At 34.3% G+C, this 20,737-nt stretch overlaps 1 protein-coding gene across 13 annotated transcripts; it reads left to right on the forward strand.

Annotated features, from left to right (window-relative positions):
- The first annotated feature begins 21 nt into the window (after positions 1–21).
- Positions 22–20,067, forward strand: LOC147473932 (ABC transporter F family member 3-like). 13 transcript variants are annotated; one of them, XR_015210231.1, is made up of 18 exons: positions 26–447; positions 581–759; positions 855–1,047; positions 1,405–1,467; positions 2,196–2,268; positions 6,163–6,224; positions 6,327–6,401; positions 6,827–6,909; positions 8,235–8,278; positions 8,502–8,633; positions 9,406–9,509; positions 12,280–12,410; positions 13,070–13,134; positions 13,274–13,458; positions 13,571–13,675; positions 13,949–14,082; positions 16,884–17,008; positions 18,295–19,286. XR_015210231.1 is itself a non-coding variant. In XM_086586852.1 (7 exons), exons 2-7 carry the CDS (start codon positions 682–684, stop codon positions 6,338–6,340), a joined length of 483 nt encoding a protein of 160 aa, XP_086442978.1. In that variant the 5' UTR covers positions 27–447; positions 581–681; the 3' UTR covers positions 6,341–6,465. The 13 variants fall into 13 exon arrangements, 1 of the variants encoding a protein (XP_086442978.1); XR_015210229.1 differs by lacking the exon at positions 8,235–8,278 and adding an exon at positions 12,071–12,151; XR_015210236.1 differs by lacking the exon at positions 8,235–8,278 and having other exon boundaries at positions 22–447; positions 1,408–1,467.
- The last annotated feature ends 670 nt before the right edge of the window (positions 20,068–20,737 follow it).

Consider the following 20,737-nt stretch of genomic DNA (forward strand, 5'->3'; position numbering starts at 1 on the left):
CGTCTCCAATTGGTTAGATAATTATAATTTTTTATTAGCAATAGCAGTCCCTTTTAGAGTGTTGTGAGTGTGTCCACGTCGACAGGGGGATTACGAGAAAAGTGGAGAAAAAAACTGTGATAGATGTCTCCCACTTAGAATGGAAACCCGCCTAAAAAACCCACGAATGTTCCCAAAAAAGAAAGAAAACCCCACGACTAAAATTAAAAACAACCCTTGAGATTCTCTGATGAGTCGACCAAGTCCACTACCCAGACGAACGAAGGCCCCGCCCCGTAGCGAGTCATCGGGAGCAGTAACTCTGCTGAAGATTTTTATTTTGCTTCATTTGTTCTAAACTCTGCTAACGTTAAGATATTCTTCTCTTCCACTTCTGTTAGTTGCTCTTCCAGTCATGTTGTTCTCTTCCGAGGCGGTTTGCAATTTCATGAATTTGTCCCCGCCCCGGTAATCTATTTTTGCTTCTGGCTCTATTCTTCCAAATCGGAGACCAGCTCCATTTGCAATGTCTTTCTGATTCATCGAAGGGCAATATTTGCTAAGTATAATTTCCTTATATATGTTGTTTCTGTAATTTTAGGTTTCGGGCTAAACTTGTAGTACGAAGTTTGGCAACACCGTTGCGAATGTTTGACGGAATGGATGAGGAGGAGGCTCCTAAGAAAAAAGAAGAGGTGATGGATGGATGGTCCTGTTTTGTCTGAACGTGATAGGTTGAAGCTCGAAAGAAGAAAGAGAAAAGAGGAGCGTCAAAGAGAGGTAAACTAATTATGAACCATTTTGGGAAAATGCTATTTGTTTACTAAAAACTCCTATGTCTTAATTACTTAACTATATTCTATTGTATAAAACAGCAAGAATACCTGATGCATGTAGCCGAAATGGAAGCAGCTAAAGCAGGGATGCTAGTGGTGTCTGTAAATCACAACAACAGTGTAGAGGGCTCAACTGTCAAAGATATTCACATGGAGAACTTCAGTGTATCAATTGGTGGTCATGAGCTCAATGTAGATGGCGCAATAACACTTTCTTTTGGAAGGCACTATGGTTAGTATTCTAGATACTGAATGAAGAAACAAGATTGATTCATTGTTTATTAGAAAATATATATGTCCCATAGTAACTTTTGTTGCTTTTTTGAGTCATGGTGAATATGAACCATTGTGCTATTCCTATTTGACCACTAGATTCCATTGGGATTTTTAATCATTATCGAACTCCTTAGGGTATTCTCTGCTACTACTGAGTGATTTTAAAGTAAAAAATATTTTTTTAACAACTTCTTCATGTGTTCTCTTCTTTATCTCCCATTAGTAATAGTTATTGATTATGTTGAATTGATTTGATTTGGGGCTCTAAGTGTTTGTCATATTGTCTCACTGAGTATGTTTTCTCCACTCTCAGCAGTAAAATGGCCAGAACAAGTAGGCAGAAGAAATATATATGTCCGCCAATGTCTTCTACAAGGTGATGAAGATTCCTTCTTCTACTTCTTCTCTAGTATTGTATGCTATTAATAGATTAATTATTATTGCACCACCTAAACTTGACATTGTTGACAATGCTGTGTTACTTTAGGGGTTTTTGTGTAGAACATTGTACTTCTTCACTCATCACGACACAAAGGTGTGTTCACTGAAGTCTTGACTCAATTTTCAATCGCTAAACTTCAGTGTTGTTGTCTTTTCTTTTTCACTTATTGTTTCCCTACTCAAGTCAATCTGTCTTGGTTTTGTATTCTTTAAAATTAACGTACTTGAGTTTTTAGGTTCGTATTTTATTTTAAAGTTTTTGGTTTTCCTCCACCCATTTAATTTTCTATAAATGAGAACTGAACAAGCTAGAGTCTTCAATGAATGTAGTCACATGCTTAGTAATAAAAGAAGGTATCGTGTTAAATTATAAATGGTTCTTTTCAAGTTGCTTTTGATTATAACAGTAAACTGTTGCTTTCTAAGTTAACATATTTTTAAAACAAGAAGCATGTTCAGTAGTACCTTAGTTCACATCCTACTATCATTACCAGTTTATGTTTATGAGTAGTATTGCAAGGATCAAGTGTGTATCCTTTGAGATTGTCCCAGGTTGCAATAAGATGACATGTTCAAATCATGTAAACTAATTGTTGTTGCAAATATGATTAAGATGAAATTTAGGCAAATGAATTTAATTGGCCTTACGTTCTGAATTTGCAGGTGATTGGGCAGTGATGCGTAATGAGATTGTAAATAGGTTAAGTTCGTTAGATTATACCTCTAGCATTGAAAGGTTAGTGATAAACGGTAATTTCTTGTTTGGTTAAGTTCGTTAGATTATACCTCTAGCACTAAAAGGTTAGTGATAAACGGTAATTTCTTGTTTGGTTTACTTAAGTCCAAAGTCCACAGTCCAAAGTCTGAAGTCCAAAGTCCAAAGTCCGTTAGTCGTCCATTTAGTCAAGTTACCTTACTCACGTGAGTTTGGTAGGATAGGTCGAGTAAAGGATCGTCCATACCTTAAGGCTTGGCAAGGTTTACAACTTTTGGTGAGTAGGATTTTAGGTTATTTAGTTGCTTTAAGTAAATTAACGGTAATGCAAGTAACGTAAAATAATAATGATTGATTTCTATGTAAATAAACAGAGATAGAGAATCATTGGATGCTTGCAGTCAGAACATGCAAATGATTTCTTCTATTCTCCGGTACCATCTCATGATTCCTTTGTACTCTGATGGTGGCCTATGCCCTGTTTGCAAAAAGAGTAGACTAGATCATAGATGCATAGCATAGAAGTCTTTAGTTTCCATGCTTTCCATGCTCCTGACTAAACCTCATGCTAGAAATGCTAATAAAAGTAATTGAAAAATCAAGGCGTAACAACTCAACCTTTAGTACAAAGTTAGTTTGCTAATTCAAACATTGTCGAGACAATTTCAATTACTAAAACACGCATTACATTCCTAATTTTAATTACAAATCATCTGAGAAAATTGTTTCTCAGTCAGAAATGTCATCCCACGACTCCATCCCCCTTCGTCTAGGCATCTACCATTGGCCAAGAGGAGAGTACAAATGTAGCATGTACACAGGTTTCCAATTGACAATTTGACATCCCATAAACCTAAACATTTCTTTCTATATTCACTCATAGTTAGTGCCTTAACCTATGCATACAAGCAATCCAATAACCCATGTACCTTGATTGATACTGCTTTCTTCTCAATGTGTGTCCAGATCCATTTATACTATAACTTGTGTTTATACCGAGATTATGGCATTAATTTGCATATAAACATCAAATACACGGATCTCCAGAAGAAACCCAGATAAATACTATATACTATATTGAAATACTGAAAACAAATGAAATAAAAAATTAGGTCTGTCGATTTAAAAGTAACTAACTTGAAACCAATAAGAAATAAGAAAAATCTAATACCTGTCGTGCTGAACCCCTCTTAAAACTCGATGATTGGAATTAGGGATTTGAGACAAGAGAGTGTAAAGAAAAGTAAGAAAGAGATGATGATATTTTTATAGAGCTTCTACTATGCACAGGGTGAAATTGATCAGAGAATGCCATCTAAATTGAAGTGAACGGTTGGATTTTCTGTTTGACCGAAGGGAGAACAAAAGTAGCGCTAAAGTGGAAAACTTTTTTTTTTTGTTTTTTTTTTGTTAACTTGTTTGACAATTTGTTCACTCATTCTTCCGGTTTTTCTAGTAGATAATGCTAAGCTATCACTACTTGTTTAAATCGATGTTCTGTCCTACTGAAGGCCAAAACAAGGAGATAACTAGATAAGACTATGAATTGGTCTAGATCATGACTGCTTCAAAGTAAATACACAACTTGACATACTCATTTGAGGAACTGGAAGAAGTAATGTTCGAGTTATATTCACTAATACTCAACAGTGATTTGGTGATGAACTGATGATAGAACTAGAAGAAAAAAAAAAAACAAAAAAAAAATATATACGTAACTTTTAATCCTTTCTACTTTTCTTGATGAAAACAATATAGATTAATAGAGTTTCTAGATTTTGGAAAAACAAAAAACTATGATGAGTAATATTAACCAAAAAAGAAATAAACAACAATTATTAAAATGCAAAATCTAGAGTACGCAGGCTGTACCTGTACTCTCGAATCTCTGGGCCCTCCTATCAGCAAAAGGTACGTGTGTACTGCCCCACAAAGTCTTGAATCAAGAGTCCTGAATCCAGCGTACCGGTGCATCCAACACACTCTAGACTCGCTATTATTAAAACCAAAGTCCAACAATCAATCAAATATATAGGGTTTCTATATCAATGCGCAACCCAACATTTACCACAAAATATCCACTGGAAACTGATACAATCTAGAAGTGATTTTATCAAAAACACATAACATTAAGGCTTATTGAGGAGCCTTTGACCTCCTAATCCACACACAAGTGCAAACTATAATAATATACTTATCTCCATTTGTAGTAGATGAGATACACTACAATTTATAGCACTAGCTACTTAATAACTAACCACTAACCTACTTACGAGATAATGCCTAATATGAAGGAAACTAACCAACTGACTAAACAGGACTATAGACAATAGACCTATGATTCTAGATTATGCACACATAACATAAACTAACCCCCAATCCCAACAACCAACTAATGCTTAAACCGAAATGAAATCTTAAACCAAACAATCCCCAATCAAACTCATAGTTTCTAAAAGAAATCTCCTGAAACAATAAGTTTAACTAATTGCCACAAAACTAAAAAAATCAACTGATTCATGAAGAATTTGTGTTAAAAAGAGATAGAAGGAGAGAGAGAGTACCTTTTACGAGCAGATTGTGGGTTGATGTGGCAATAACACTCGATGATTGGAATTAGGGATTTGAGAATGGGTAAAAACACTAAACGAAACTAGCGCTAAAGCGGAAATTTTCGTGTATTTTCTTTCTTTTTATTTTTTGAATTTTTCATTTTAGTTAACCTTGTTTGGGGCAACTTGTTAGCTAATGTTCGGTTTTACCTTAAGCTTCTACGTGTGGTGAGAAGATCACGCACCACATCTATAGTCGGCATCGTGCTCTAGAAGCCCTCTATATATATATATATATATAAAAAGCTCGCGCACATTCTCTCTTCTCACCATATCGCTCCATTTTGAACCTTGAGCAATATGATTGGCTCCTAAAAAATCGGATGGAATAATAATTAGAGATACCTCCCTATATTTGCTTAATTCTCCCAAATCTATTCTTAAATTACTCTAACCTCCCCACATTGCAAATTACGCCACGCAACTCTAATTCTATTTTTTCTCTTTCCATTTATACCCTTAAGTGAAAGTACTTCAAAAGTACAAATTACTTTTTGAACTGGACAATATAGACATTTAGGTGTTCATAAACGAAAAATTCTCCCAAAAACCACCAACGAGGGTTTCACTCTCCACTCTCTCTATCTTTTCTCATCTTTCAAAGAAAAACACACTTTGATACTAAAAAAATGCAATTTAACCCTCATCAGGTGGTCCTGGGAACATTTGAACGCAGAGTTTTTCTATCTGATGTGATGGCACCATAACTTCGCATGTGAAATCCAGAGATGCTCAAAAGGCAAATTTCATTTTTTTTCAATGGTTCTTAATATGGGACTGGGAATAATTGGGTTACTATTATCTTTTACATTTAAGAGATATTGGAATAAGAAGTCTCATGTTAGCACTTAAACATAAAAGCTATCTGTTAGGATGGTTTGTAATATTTGGAATCCATGTTGTTTGGGTGAACTATGCATTTGGGTGGGGTTTTGTTGTGAGATTTAGTGGTGGTTGTTGATAATGTGTCACATTAGCAGCAAATTTGTTGGTTGAATGTTAAGAAGTAAAGGGAAATATAAAACCCAAAGCATCAATTCTTTGTCATTACACGGTAGTGCATTGCTTTTTTGAGAGGAAGTGCAGAAGTCATTTAGACTGAGAGTTTAATGTACAATGGATTGCATGATGCTAGAGGAAATGATGTGGACCTTAGCATTTACAAGGGAAAGGTTTTGTTGATTGTTAATGTTGCTTCCCAATGCTCATAATTGAATATTAGGACCTCTAAGTTTGATTAAGTTTAGCTAATACAGTATTTAGTTTTTGTCCTTGATCATATTTTTTCTTTTTTCTTTTGCAGTGGATTGACGAACTCGAATTACACTGAACTAGCTAAGGTGTATGAGAAGTACAAGGAGCAAGGTTTGGGTTTTATCTTCTTTGTTTTTCCTGTTTGTATGTGCATTTTAACCAAATTGATTGTTAAAGATATTGGTATTCCCTTGCAATCAATTTGGTTCACAGGAGCCAGGAACTAATGAGGAGATTGTGGAATTTGCTTGCACTCGCTTCAAAGCTGAGTATCCTATCTTTGACAAGGTAAATTTGACCATCCTAATGGTGCATTTCATAATCTTTTATGTCTACTACTTTGTAATTTAGCATGATTTCTATCTGTATACATGGAGCAGGAACAATTCCATTATCGACTATGAAACAAATAGGCATGTTTTTCACTGTGTAGTATAAATGCCAATGTATCATCTTTTTGTTTATCAAACAAAATAATGATTGTTCAATGAATATGTGCCCTACTCAACATCTCCACTTCTTGGGAACCAGATCCAACTGATGAGTTAGAAGTAGTAGACGAGACTGCAGATCCATTATTTATCTCGCATGGACGCCCATTTGTTACATCCTTTGCCTGACCACCCCGCTAAATAATTATATGGTCGTTTTTATAGCTTCAACATTATTATTGTATTGGTTATGTGTTGGTCCTGAGTTTTTGGAGGCTGAAGGATGACAAAATTAGTTAGCTCATCAAAGCTAGCAGTGGGTTTGGCATCTTAGGAACATATTCAACTTCTGCAAGTGTTTGAAGGTATGCTTCTATGCCATTCATTTTTTTTTTTTTTTATGTCAGTGTATTTTGTTTGGGTTTTCTTTATATGGAAGTACACTTCTGACTTCATGTTTACTTTTATTAACGTCAACATATGAATTTTGGCAGTTCACATGTTCCATATTCCCTCATTGTTAATGCGTCTGCAATTGTTAGTGTAGCTTAGTCTAAAATTCTCTTGAGGTATCCATTGTTATTGGTGTTTATTTAACACTCTATTTAAATATCCTAGCGATTGTTGGGAAAACTTTATTGCTGATTGTATAAATTAAATCACAACTTAGGTAAGACCAAAATTAAGTTGCTTTATGCACTGTTGCAAGGAACACAATCCAACCTAAGTGTTAAGTAAGGCCCGTAAGAAGCATATGTTCCCTAAGGTCACTAGATCCGCTTACATTTTTTTTTGGTTTTGCAGCAGGAAATAGGAGACAGGATTTTACAGGGTAATGGGGCAAATCTCTTCATATGCGGATCATAAATAAATTAAGTAAATAGATACAAATACAACTAATACAATCTTCTAATGCAAGTGAAGAAAGATAAATAAGATTAAGGATTACAGAGCCCAATTCAAATAGGCTACCCTTTGAATGAAGTAAAAACTCAATTATGATTTAAGAAAAGTTCAGCAGGAAAAAGAGGAATTCTACGCCCTCTACTAACCAAAACCAAAGAAAGAAGCCATAAAAAAGATCAAAAGAACCTTCTCGACCTTTACCAAAACAAAAGAAAAACCTAGCTCCACGCCCTTTTTCCATCTTTTCAATTGTTCGGCATTCTAACCTTCTAACCCTATAAAAACCAATGCCAAAAAAAAATAGGAAAACAAAATAGAGCTTTAAGAAACCAATACACCTAAGTCAAACAACAATCAATTGCGAAACTACAGAGACTTCTGAAGTGCTACCATCACTTAAAATATGAACTTTTTAGGTTCTAATCACCTGGATTTAAGTATAATTGTATTCATGTCGCTATTTGGTTCTAAATGTATTCATGGGTTCCCTCAAGCAGGTAGCAGTCTATACCTCAACCTCTCAAGTTTGGATTTTGGTTAGTTTCATGGATTTTAAGTGTACAAAAATACTTATGGGTTCGATTCTCTCAGCACATTGTCATACCGACTCTTAATCAATATTCAAATGCTTTGCATTGTTTTACATTAGCTCTTCCTGATATTCAGAACAATGGGAATTATGAATCCATTAATGGGTATTTGGAAAGTGTTCTGCAATATATACATCTTCATCGTTGTTTGTAGGTATATTAACTCATATAATATGCTACTTGATTTTATGCAGTGAATAATTCTTTTTTTCTGCTTGAGGAGAATTATTTGGAAATGGTACATATTTAGTCTTTCAATAAACAGTGCTCTCAATAAAACTAAAAGCTCATCTGTAAAAGCATATTGTAACATGTACACTAATACTCGGCCTACATACCATTGTTCAATAGGTAATTTAAACGAACAACGGCAAGCGAAATAAGTTTACATTGTAAGTGTGAATTTTCTATTGTATGTGAAAACAAAAATGACCTAGATCTCTTCTTTCCATCAATTCAAGGTAGCATTTCCTCCTGGTATCCTATCAAGGTTCTATATGGCATATGTTAAGATTGATGAGCCATTGTGAGAATTCATCAGAAGCATAAAGATGCACTTTCTCCCGCATTGACCACTGCGCAAGTGAGAAGCAGTACGTCTCTACTTTTCATTTATAATCCGTGTTTATTGTTTTGGAAATAATGTTTTGCTTTAAATTTGTGAGGCATTATAGAGATATATAGTTAAACTGTTCCAGGAGAATTGGATGTTTACTATACATTTCTGATTAGCTAAGGCAAGACATTTGTGGATGGGATACTATAGATCTATGCGTTGTCAAAATATTCTTATTAATAAGAGTCAGAAAGTTGTCTTATAGAGGACCTACTATGGTTACTAACACACTTCATGGCTCCAGAATTAGATTGGTAATGAGAGAGAGTTGTTCTTATTTTCGAGATATACACAATTATACATATAGGTTTTTTGAACAAGGTGAAAATGAGAATTCAATTAAAGTTGGGCAAGTATAAATGGAGACCAAGTACTTAGGAATTGTAAGCAAGTACTTTTCCCTTATGCCTATGATGAATTCATTTTAAAAGTTGCTTTAAACTGTGGACTGTGAAAGCATGCATCATATGAGATGAGCTTTAGCAGGGAGTTGGTGTGGTATATGTTAAAATTCTCAGAAATTGTATGTACTGATGACATCACATAGTAGTCCAAGAACTTATGTACATGCTAATGTAGTTGAAACATTATACCCACATGTCATATTCACCCACTAGACTACCAAATTTAACTTTTGCAATTCCAAGTAATATATCACACTCAAAATCGATATGTATAAGCATATAGCTTAGATTTTTGTATAGACTTTTGAATTGGTATGGTATAATGAGCTTCTTTTGGCATTGCAGGACGAGTGGGTATTTGGTGCATCTTCTAAGTGAAATGGCACCAAATATTGGTTGTACTCTCAACAACATCATTTGGCACATAGTCAAAATCGACATGAACATAGGTACTTCTCCCAAACTTTAGTTTATTGTTTTGTTTTTATAATACATGTACACAATTATGAGTGCAAGAGATGACATACATTTGCTTGCTTATGGTTCTAACTGAAGTAATTATGACCAAGCCCAATTGATTCAATGTGAAATAATTAATGATTTTAGCATGTATAGCAATTAATAATTATGATTTTCTCCGTGACAAATTGAGTTTTGATAAGCACTCCACCTACCTATTTTTATTTCTCCAAGATTTGAATAATGATAGGGTTCTAACGGATTTGAATTAGTATTTTTGTTGCATATTTAATAGATTAAGCAACTAATAACTTTGTAAAGTTCAATAAGGTTTTGGTAAATTTATATATTTCCAGTTTAAGCACCGATGTTAGGAAGATAAGAAAAAAGGAAGAAGAAGAATAAATTAGGAAGAGAAGATGACATTTTTTTTCTTTTTTATTTTCTTTTTTTCGATAATAAGATAATATGAAGAATAAAAAAAAAAAAAAAGGGTGGGGATTTTGGTAGTTGATTATACAAAATTGGGAATGAAAGAAAGAGAGGAAGACGAGAGGTTTCTGTTAATTTTTTGCAAGGTTAGAGAAGAGAGAACGAGAGGAATGAGTAAAGCCCGGAGGTGTGACATACAAATATTTGTGGCGGACACCCAAGTTGTTTTTTTGTCCCCTATCCCATGAGGGTCGGTCAATGAATTTGGCATATAGGGTTGGTGGTGTAATTTTATTTTGGGTTTGTAATAGTTGTCAAACATGTAAACGATATGATCCTCTACTTTGAATTGGTTTGTTACATTTCCTCATAAGAAATATTTTTTGTAAAAAAATAAATAAATAAATAAATAACATAATATCTTATCCTTCTTTTAATTTCATTTTATTTTGTGGTCCATTCGAGTAAAAATGTCAGAATTTGGCTATTACCAACAGGTATCAATCATATTTTAAATTATCAAGCTTATCATTTGTAGAAGTTGGACTTTACCAATTATGTTTCTCCGAATAGTGAAATTGGCACTACATCTGCAACTTTCTAATGATAGAAGATATAATTGGTTTTTCCTAATCTCTTATTTTTGTCTCTATTTTGTATTAAATTTCCCCTGTTTAGTATCTTCAACTCTGACCAACTAATATATGTTAACACCTTTAATTTCACCAGGCAAATGAAAAATTCGGCTTCCCCTGTTTTGAATTCATTGTTTTATTTTATATTTTATATTTATTTATTTATTTGGGAAAAAAAAAAAAAAAAAAAAAAGTGAGCAAACTCGACAAAGGAGTAGTAGCGGTATTATCATTATCCTATCAATCAGTGACTTAATCCCTCAATCTAGAGTGTTGCTTTTAGTCGGTACGAAATGAAAATTTATCTTTTTCTTTCATTAGGCATTGAAAAAAAAAATCTCACGACTTTTCTTATTATTTTGTTTGGGGTTTTTATTAATTGATGTAATTTTGATTCACTTTACTTTACGTTATTTATTTACTTATGTTGTTCCAATGAGAGAATTTTACTAAGTGGGCAATATTGCATGCTCCATCCTTTGGTTATCAGACATTAAATGTATTGTCTCTAATAGAAATAACTAACAGAGAAGGCTACTTTTTATTCCGCGAGAAAACTATGCACACATCTTCTTTGATATGGTGATAAGAAAATGAGAGACTTAAACCCACAAAAGAGAGAGGATATCATATCACCAGTCGTTAATATCATCTTAACAAGCATAAGTTTACTTGAAGATTAGTGGAGAGAAAAAACAAAGAAGAAAAACAAACATCCGAGTATCCTAGCTAGCATGGTCATTAAATGATTTTTTTTGCCTGTTAGAACTGAGGAATCTCGCTACCCACAACGTATTGCCCAAGACCTTTTTTTGTCATATATTTTGATTAGTAAATGGAGGTGTAGTGCTCACTGTGCTGTTGTGAGCAATTGGAGTTTGGATACAATGACAACTCCGATATGAAGAACTCCTGTTGGTTGTGCATTGAGACTATAGTTTGAGTTTGCATTTAACTATTTACAGCAACACTATGGGCAAACCATTTTGTTTAAGATCTCCAAAAGCAACAGAGGTTGCCTGCGTGTAGGCTCTAATTGCTTCTTTAATTTTTATGTTTTTGGTTTTGTTTTGTAGACTGATCAATTTTAAGACAATCAATCAACAAGTATCTAAATATTGCACCTGATTATAATTTTCCTTGGATTTCTTGCATGTATCATGATTATCATCTCCCGGAGATATTTGTGCAACCTAAAGGAACTACATGAGATATTTGTGCCTATTGATTATATCGTGCATGAAGTTACCGTTAAACAAACCGGTATATTTCGTGCATTAAGTTAGCGTTAAACAAACGGTATATTAATTGGTTAAATGGTTCAAATGATTGAGTTGGTGATTGATATGAGCTACATGTTAAACTATAAAGTGGTTGGAAGGAAGCTATGAAGGCAAATAAGTCATATTTATCTTCAATAAAATTTAATTTAATATGGATTTGGCTTTGCTAGCTGTTAATACTTTTATTTCCTGTTTAACCAGAGCTATTTTAAATACAAGAAGAAAACCGGGATGAAGGGATACAAATACTGTAGTGTCTGCAAAATCTTTATAGGACAAATCGTATGTATGCTATATTTTTCCCTATGATATGCATTACCCTCAGTTGGTGTTTAATCTTAAAATGCTGAGAACAAATAGTTTTTTTTTTTTTTTTCTGAATTTGGGTGCAATTTTTTGTGATGTGTTAGGTGGCAGACAATAAAAGAATGAATGGCTTGGTCAACGATCTTCAAATGTTTGCTCACAAGTCATTGCAGATACCATTACCAGGACGGCTCCCACCTTCACCCATTTTGTTAAATGGTTCTGCCACACTAGGGTAAAACTTTTCTCATCTTTTTTTCATTATAAAGGACATGGGTTCTTCACATTTTTGAGTATTTAGTGTCCTGAAACTAGAGTATGTATGGAAAAACAAAGATAGTCGACATAGAAATACAATTTCCCAAAAAAAGAAAATGCACAACCTGTCAAGATTTCAGAGCTCCAAATTATTTCCCTTCGTGACAATGTAGTGGTGCCCTAAATTTTGTTATTGTTTTTGTATTTGAATAGTACTTAAAATCAATGTGTCGTTCTGAACTATGGTCTCACACCTCTTTTCTTCTTATAAAATAGGCAGGTTTCGAATTAGAATAAACGTTTTAGGGATTTAAGCTAAGTAAATTAAACTCAACCTCTCTCTTCTTTTCCCCGGTGATTTATATAGGTTAATAAGCAATGGATATGAGATTTTGGCTTTTTAGCTTATGTATGATTTATTTGATAATAGTGAGTTTTACTAATTGTATTGTTTTGTATTATGTTGTTACTATTGATACTGATCTGCTGGGATTAGTAATTGCTGCATGAATTAACGGTACATACTGATTTGAGCTTGACTATTACATTATAGCTTGAGCTACATATTTAAAAAAGATTATGTTTTTATCTATTCTGTTTATGGGATTGCAAGTCTGACAAGAAATTTGTTACTAGGTGGTGGTTGTAGCAGCGGAGGACGAAGGCAGAGAAGGGCCGAGGATGTGATGCATCCACTGAAGGTTAGCTTAGAGGATTGCTCTCGCAATCCAAGACAACATGACTCCATATTCTTGATTCATATCTACATTGGTTTCTTTTCCCTATTAGGATAAATTTTTTACTGAGCATGACGAGTCCAATGGATTGTTCTCCCTTCAGGTCCTCTATATGACATTATGTGTGCCTATTTTTACTTCAAGTATTGTTTTGTCAATGCCAACCGTTCAAACTTTGGAGCTCTTTTATTTTTGTGATGGTGAAGCTAGCTGTTTATACTTTGCTAGAGCAAGATATTTGCTTTTTGATGATCACATTTTCAGAGTGAACGTGAGAGCTTTTCTATGGTATCTTACTCGAACTGAAATACAATGAGGATGAGGACTCACTCATCTAATAGATAAAGTATTCCCCCTTTAGTCTTTGACTGATCTTGATGGTTCGAATTTTATGTATCAGGTGCCCTAATGATATGCAACGAAGTTCAAGACTGAGAGAGCTTTGAAGAAAAATAGGATGAGGTATATATATATGGAGATATTGTTGCATATGCATTCGAATTTGGTACAATCGCCTCTTTCAAACTCCTTCTTTCCGTTATGTATTAGTGTTATGTAGGACATGATTTAATATATCATGGTAAAAATCTAAGTATGAGTGCAGTTTATGGGATCTTAATTAATATATGTTGTGATATTTTATGGTGAACTAATACGTGTGACTACGTTTTGTTTCAAACAATCCTGATTGTGTTTCAAATTTGATTTGATCTGGTGGTTTTCTGGATTTTAAATATTTTGACTAATGATCATGTAGTCGTCTATTGGGTGTTTGCAGATAAATTGCTTCTAAGCACGTACCAGCTCAATTTGGTGATTTGAAAAACAAAGGGTGATCAAAAACTTAGTGCAACTAATGCAGTTACTAATTGGCAACTAAGCTTACTGTTGAAATCCCCATAACTGAGATAGGTATTTCCTTAGCCTATTTTCTTATTTATTAGGAATAAATACATAAATATGCAACGTACTTATAGGGATGTCCATCTTGCTCGAAACCCGCCCAAAACCCGAACAAAAAACCCGCACCGAACCCTGTTCGAACCCGACAAAACCCGAACCCGAACCCAGATCGAAATACATAGGGTAGGGTTTGGTCAAACTCTCTAAATATGAACTGACCCGAGCCCGATCCGATAATTTAGCCCGAAACCCGTTAAAAGAGCTAAAAAACCCGAAACCGAACCCGGACCAAAACCAAACCCCAAATCCGATTTCAATTGCATACTACTAAATTCATATAAAAGAATGTGTTAGATAAATATTTGGATTATGATCTCATTCATGTTTACAATGATGAGTTATTTAATATATTGGATTATGGAAAAATTTATGTCGAGATTTCCAATTTTTTCAGTAATTGCATGTGATCATGTATCTATAGTTCCTTCCGAGTCCATTTTATTTTAAAGCATATGAAAAAATTATATCCGAGTATAGGTAAAAATTACTTCCAAGTTCATTAGAAGTTTTATTTTGTTTAAAGGATTGGTGGATAGCTGAAGAAGGAATAAAATGTATATATATATTTCAAATGAGGTTTATTATTGTCTTCTTTCTTCATTTATACCGGGTTTTATCCTTTCCGAAACCCAAACTCGAGCCCGATGGGTACCCGAAATATAGGGTTACGATAGAGTTTGGTTACACTTCTCAACAAAATACCCGGCTCCGAACCCAACCTGCTGAAAACCGATCTGGGTTCGGGTAACCCAATACCCGTTCAAAACCCAAAAAGTTGGGTTCGGGCCGGGTCGGGTACCCGTTTGGACATCCCTGCATACTTAGGTCCTATTAACACTTGTATCAACATAGAATTTTTTTTCACAAAGTATCAATGTACTATGCCCGATTTCACAAAAATATCAATATGTTAGCATCCGTCAGTTAAGTGATGATGTGTCACTTTTTTTTCAATTTTGTTTTATTTGTATTTTCCACTTGGCATACCACCTCACCCGACCCATATAACCCATTTTCATCATCTCTTTCACCCATTTTCGAACCCATTTACATATAGACCTATTTACCAAATAAAATTCTTATACCGTTTCTCAACATGGAATTATCTGGGAAAGAATACAAACAAGTAAATGATCATAACATATATTATTGGGACTGAAAGAATGTTTCAAATCCTATTCTATAATAGTCTCATATATTACTCGCCTTTTAGTCGTCATGATTCTTTTACATAGTACAAAATATCGTGATATATCGCAATATTTGTCGATATCTATCCAGATTTCAGAGAAAGATATATAAATATCACGATATGTTCAGAGATATATCCGACTGCAAATATCGATGATATTTGTGATATTTTGCGATATTTTGCGATATTTTGTGTATGTAACAATTTTATTTAATATTTACTATTACATTTCAAATAAATATAAATAATGTATCATGATATATCAAGAAATATCCACAATATCTACGATATTTGTCGATATTTTATATATATCTACGATATTTGCATGTGAAATAATATCAAATATCTCCAAAAAGGGGGATATATCTACGATACATCGAGAAATTGAGTATCGATAAATACCCATATCCTGATATTTTGTACTATGGTCTTTTGCACCAAAATTTTGTTATACTGTATGTGGCTGCAAAATTTGGATCTTTGATATGTAAGAGAATTAGCAAGGGTCCACATCAGCTTATATCAAGATGAAGTTTCTTGTCTGATTTTTTGCTACCTTACTTCAAAGTATAAAGACTTTTTACTTGTCTGCCCTCATCAGCCACGTTACTATAGAAGCCTCAACTGTTTGAGAACGGTGTATATCAAAGGAACTACAACACCTACACATTGCGATTATATTAAGTGATTCCGAGGGGAATCTTGGAATTATCTCGGTGATGAGTTCTTGTGGCAGGGTTGGTACCACCAATCGGCCCTAAAATTAAATTTTTTGATTTTAGGGTTTGCTGGTTCGATGTTTGGGGAAGAATATGAGGGCAAGGGTGATCCTGTACACCCGGTCATTGCTTAATATAAGAATTTGGGTTAGATTGTTGGGCCGGGTTATAATCTTTTGTTTCATGGGTCGGGTTTTGTCATTTTTGGGGGCTGGGTCCTTATTCTTTTTGGGCCTTAAGAGTTATCAATCTCACCCATTATATTAGGTGTATTATTTTCACCACATCACGTCCTAATATTATGTCGGGTGGAAAATACAAAAAAAAAAAATGAAAATAAATGGACACATCATCACTTAACTTACGGATGCTAACAGATTGTTATTTTGTGAAATCGAGCATAGTACATTGATACGTTTGTAGAAAAAAAATTCTATGTTGATATAAGTGTTAATAGGACCTAAGTACGTTGCATATTTCTGTATTTATTCCTATTTATTACCAAAACTTCTCCAGGCCATGAGAAAAACCCCACAAAGATGATGCATCAACTTGATTATACAAGTTTGTTTGTGCTGTGCTTTTTTTATTTGCTTTTTATATGTCCAATAGTGTGGAAAAAGTGTGGCAGGTCTTAATTTTTATTATTTGGTGCTTTAAAATTATATTCTGCCTACAGCAAGCACTTTTTAATAAGCAAATTATAGCATATATGGATTAAGGATGATGGAAGCCCATTCATCCGATTTGTAAAGAAAAATTTTGTCTGTAGCAATTTTATTTGCTAAAGTTATTTATTTATTTATTTTTTACATATTTAGTTTTTGTTGGTTTTGCAGCAAGAAATGCAGTTGAGAAGATTATTTCTTAGAGAATAATGTATACTCGCAGTATGATTGCTTTCACGCAGTTACCGCATTTCTAGCTAAATGGATGAACAAATGGAACAAATGAACAAACAACTGTAAGTTCTTTGTTCTTTCGTTACCTCTACTCATGTGCTACTATTTATTTGATTTTACGGGTGGTTATATATTAATTGTATCAGAGTTATAAGTTTACGGGTTGTTGGTTTGTTATTTTTGTGTTTTCCTAGTGTAGGATATTTCTATTGTTGTTATGCTCCCACTCATCCTATAAGGTTGGGGCATGCACACCAATTGATGCCATTTTCTGCTGGAAACTTACCTCAAGCACCCTCGATAGGAGGTAGTTGAGCCATATCCTATGCAGTTAAAGGTGCAAGTGTACCTAGGTGTTACCCTGTCTAGTGTCAGTCGAGGCAACCATAGGCACCCTTAGGTTGTGAGGTGATAGGGGTGAGCCTATAGGCTAAGTGGTCCTACAATTTTTTTGACTACATAACCCATTTCTTTGTTATATATCTAAGCACATGTATATGGCGGGCCTTAGTTATATGGGATTATGGTGTACAATACCAAGGTTTTAATCATTTAAAAAAAAAACTTTTCAGTGTGCATATGGATTTTAGATACTCCAGTTTGGGAATCATTATACTATTGGAACCACTAAAGACGTCTTTACACTGAAAAAGAAATACATAACATTAGGCATGTACCACATTACTTCATTCTCACACTTATTCTCATAAATGATTGCCTATTGGGAAATTATAGTTCTTTAAGCTAGGTCTTTTTGTAGATAGTTGATACTTGATAGCTTCTACCAGATTTACTTCATTTGATTTGAGTGTTTGATAGTTTTTTTTTTCTTTATCTTTTTATTAATCTTTATTAGGGGCAGTGCAAAGCATAATGCGTATGATTTCATTTGATTCAAGAATATGGTTATCGGGTGAAGCATGTGAAGTAAATGTCACTTTAATCTATAAAAGAGCATGACCTTCGGAGTAATAGTTTTAAGAGACAATGAACGAAACAAGAAAGAATTGCACCAATTAGCTCCTTTGTGTGTTTATTTTATCATACTTAGTATTCTAATGATGCTTCGCCTACTATGAATGATTTTGTACTTCACTGTTTGGTTTATTTGGTTTTATTATTGTTTCATCGTTGTTAGTCCTCATTTGCTTATTAGAATGACATAGCTTCTGAATTTATTTCCTGAAGGCCAGAACAATTCTAAATAGGTGAGAAGACTAATCCCTATAAAACAGTCGTAGGAATAGGTTGAATAGAGAGAGCATCACATTTCGGCAACTATTCGGTCCATCATTACATTTTTTATGTTACTGTTAAGTGCTAACTTCAATTTTTCCGTAATTGCAAGGGCGCTATGAAGTGTCAAATATGTTCCTCTACGCGAGTGAAACAAGTTTCGAGTATTTTCCTGCATATGGCGTTGAAACGTAATGGGCTTTATTTCTTCGTTCTGATTGTGTTCACTGTTATGGAGATTGGTCTCTGTCATGTCTATATATAACTACTGGCTTTTTCTTTCTTTCAATTCTCACTTTTTACTGCAACAATTCAGTTTTATATTCTCAATTTATTCCAATCTATATTGGACTAACACCATGTGGAAATAAAAAGTTTGTTCCAGGCCGGCTTTCATGATTAGCATTGAAAAGTTGCCGACTTTCTGTGGATTTAGGGATATTGAATAAGTGCCTCAGACTGGCATCAAGATGCCACATGTGCACAAAGACAGTTGAGACTACTGGTGGGGTTGCAAGGTTTGTGTGAAGTTATGGAGATGGATAGGTAACCTATTCAACTTCCAGTTTGACATTAACAATGTAAAGCCCAAAATTGACAAGGGTAAGGCGTTCAGGTCCTCCATATAAAGGATCTTTGTTGCTGCAGAGTATGTGAAACTTGAGTCGAGACTTGGAAGGAAAGAAATAAATTATTTTTCAATAGCAAGAGCTTCAGGTCAATTGTGTGCAGAAAATCCTTTTCTGGGTCGATTGTTCTGAATTACGATCTGGGCAGTATATGTTCAATAACGATGGTGACCAATTATATTGAACATGCTAAATATGAATTCTGACAGCTTCCCTATGAGTTCCTTTAGGTTGTTTCCGTGTGTAAGTACTCTCCGTTCCACACTACAATGCACGTGTCCAAATACCAGGTCGTCCATCTTCAGCTCGTCTTATACCATCAAATCGTACCAAGACCCAGCACCCAGGTCATCCACAGCGTCAGTTACAGCCATTTATGGAAGCAAATCCACTAGCACAACCTCGGAACTCAATCAATGCCACAATCAAGGAGACATTAACTTTGGAACAGCATAATAATGGCGAATCATCAAGATAGCACACAAGGTGGATCTACACTTCATAACGGTTCAAAGCAAATATGGAAGGTCAGCTCAAACATCTATACGTAAGGCTTTATTCAAGTTTACCCCAAGAAACTTGATACGTAGGCAACTTTTATCCCAAGAAGAGTGCAACCATTCCCTACCAATCAGATCATCAGGTCGTTGTCCAGTAAACATGATAAGAGCCCAAAACTGTAGTTTTAACCCCTTAACAATAATACTTTTAGACCAATTATAGGAGTAATAAATAAAAGTTAATGCTGATTACGTGTTTTTATGTATTTCAGGCATTGAAGTCAATTATGTGCAGAAATGTGTCACTTTGGTGAGATAAAGGAGCAAGGGTTGGTTGCTAAGAAGTTCTGTGATTAAAGGCCAAGATTCAAGGAGAAAAAGCCTTTGTAAAGCCCGGTTAAAGCTGAAAAGTCAAAGTCAACACGGGCAAAAACAGCACACAAAAGTCAGCAGAACTTTCGAAGACCGTATCTTTGGACTCAGACCTCGGAATTGGGCCTACCTTATGTCAAAACGACCAGCTTGGAAAGAGCTTTCCAATGGTCTAAGCCTTGACCCAATCAGAGTAGCAGAAGTGGACGAAAAGTCTGTTGAAGTTAAATCCAGCTAAAAATGCCTCTGTGGACTGAAGAAATTGCGCTTTGTGCTCAATTTTTCGGCCCAAAACATGGCTCCTCAGCCCATGCACGAAAATGTGGATCTTGTCTCCTCCATTTCAACACACAAGACTTAGCTCTTAAGTATGCTAGTTTTTAGGTAGCCATTAGAGAATAATTCTAGATCTAGATTTAGATTCAATTAATTAATTTAGTTTTTATTATCTTGTTTTAAATTCAGTTTTAGAATCAGTATTGTTATTTTATTTCATTAGATCAATAAAGTTAGTTAATCTTCATAATCTAGTTTCATTCCATTAATCTTTTAGTTTCAATTCATAAATTTAATTATCACTCATTACTATTTCAATTCAATCTTGCATTATTAGATTCCATTTTAATTCCAATAAGCAAATTTATAATCTTTATATCATGTCTTGCTTGTTATCATATAGAAATGATAGTTTTATGAATCAAGGCTAAACCTCTATTAGAGGGGTTTGATGAAGCCTTGATGAAAACTTGATTGTGTAGTGTAGAAATAGTTGTAAGATTCTATGCCACTCTAGAAGGTAGTTGATTCGCCATGAAAATGGGTTGAACTTCCTCACATGCTAGTCATTAGTTGGTAGAGATTGTCATAAATGATTAGGGATTAGAACGACAAATTCTTATCGTAAGAACGTAAGAATTTGATTACAACAATCTATGCTAGTTTATTAAGTTGGATTCAAGGTGGAATCAAATTCCCCTAATTCTTTATCTAGATTCAACCCTTAGTATTTCCATAGTTTGCATTATCGTATCTTGTTAGGATAATTGCCATCGTA

This window comes from Coptis chinensis, unplaced genomic scaffold, assembly GCF_015680905.1.
Source record: "Coptis chinensis isolate HL-2020 unplaced genomic scaffold, ASM1568090v1 utg157_pilon_pilon, whole genome shotgun sequence".
NCBI lineage: Eukaryota > Viridiplantae > Streptophyta > Magnoliopsida > Ranunculales > Ranunculaceae > Coptis > Coptis chinensis.

Excerpts from the sequence above, each read along its gene's own strand:
- LOC147473932 (XM_086586852.1), top strand. The coding sequence starts at position 682 with ATGGATGGTCCTGTTTTGTCTGAACGTGATAGGTTGAAGCTCGAAAGA. Across the intron at positions 1,048-1,404 it reads TTCTTTTGGAAGGCACTATG|CAGTAAAATGGCCAGAACAA; the intron begins GTTAGTATTCTA and ends CTCCACTCTCAG. Across the intron at positions 2,269-6,162 it reads TATACCTCTAGCATTGAAAG|TGGATTGACGAACTCGAATT; the intron begins GTTAGTGATAAA and ends TTTCTTTTGCAG.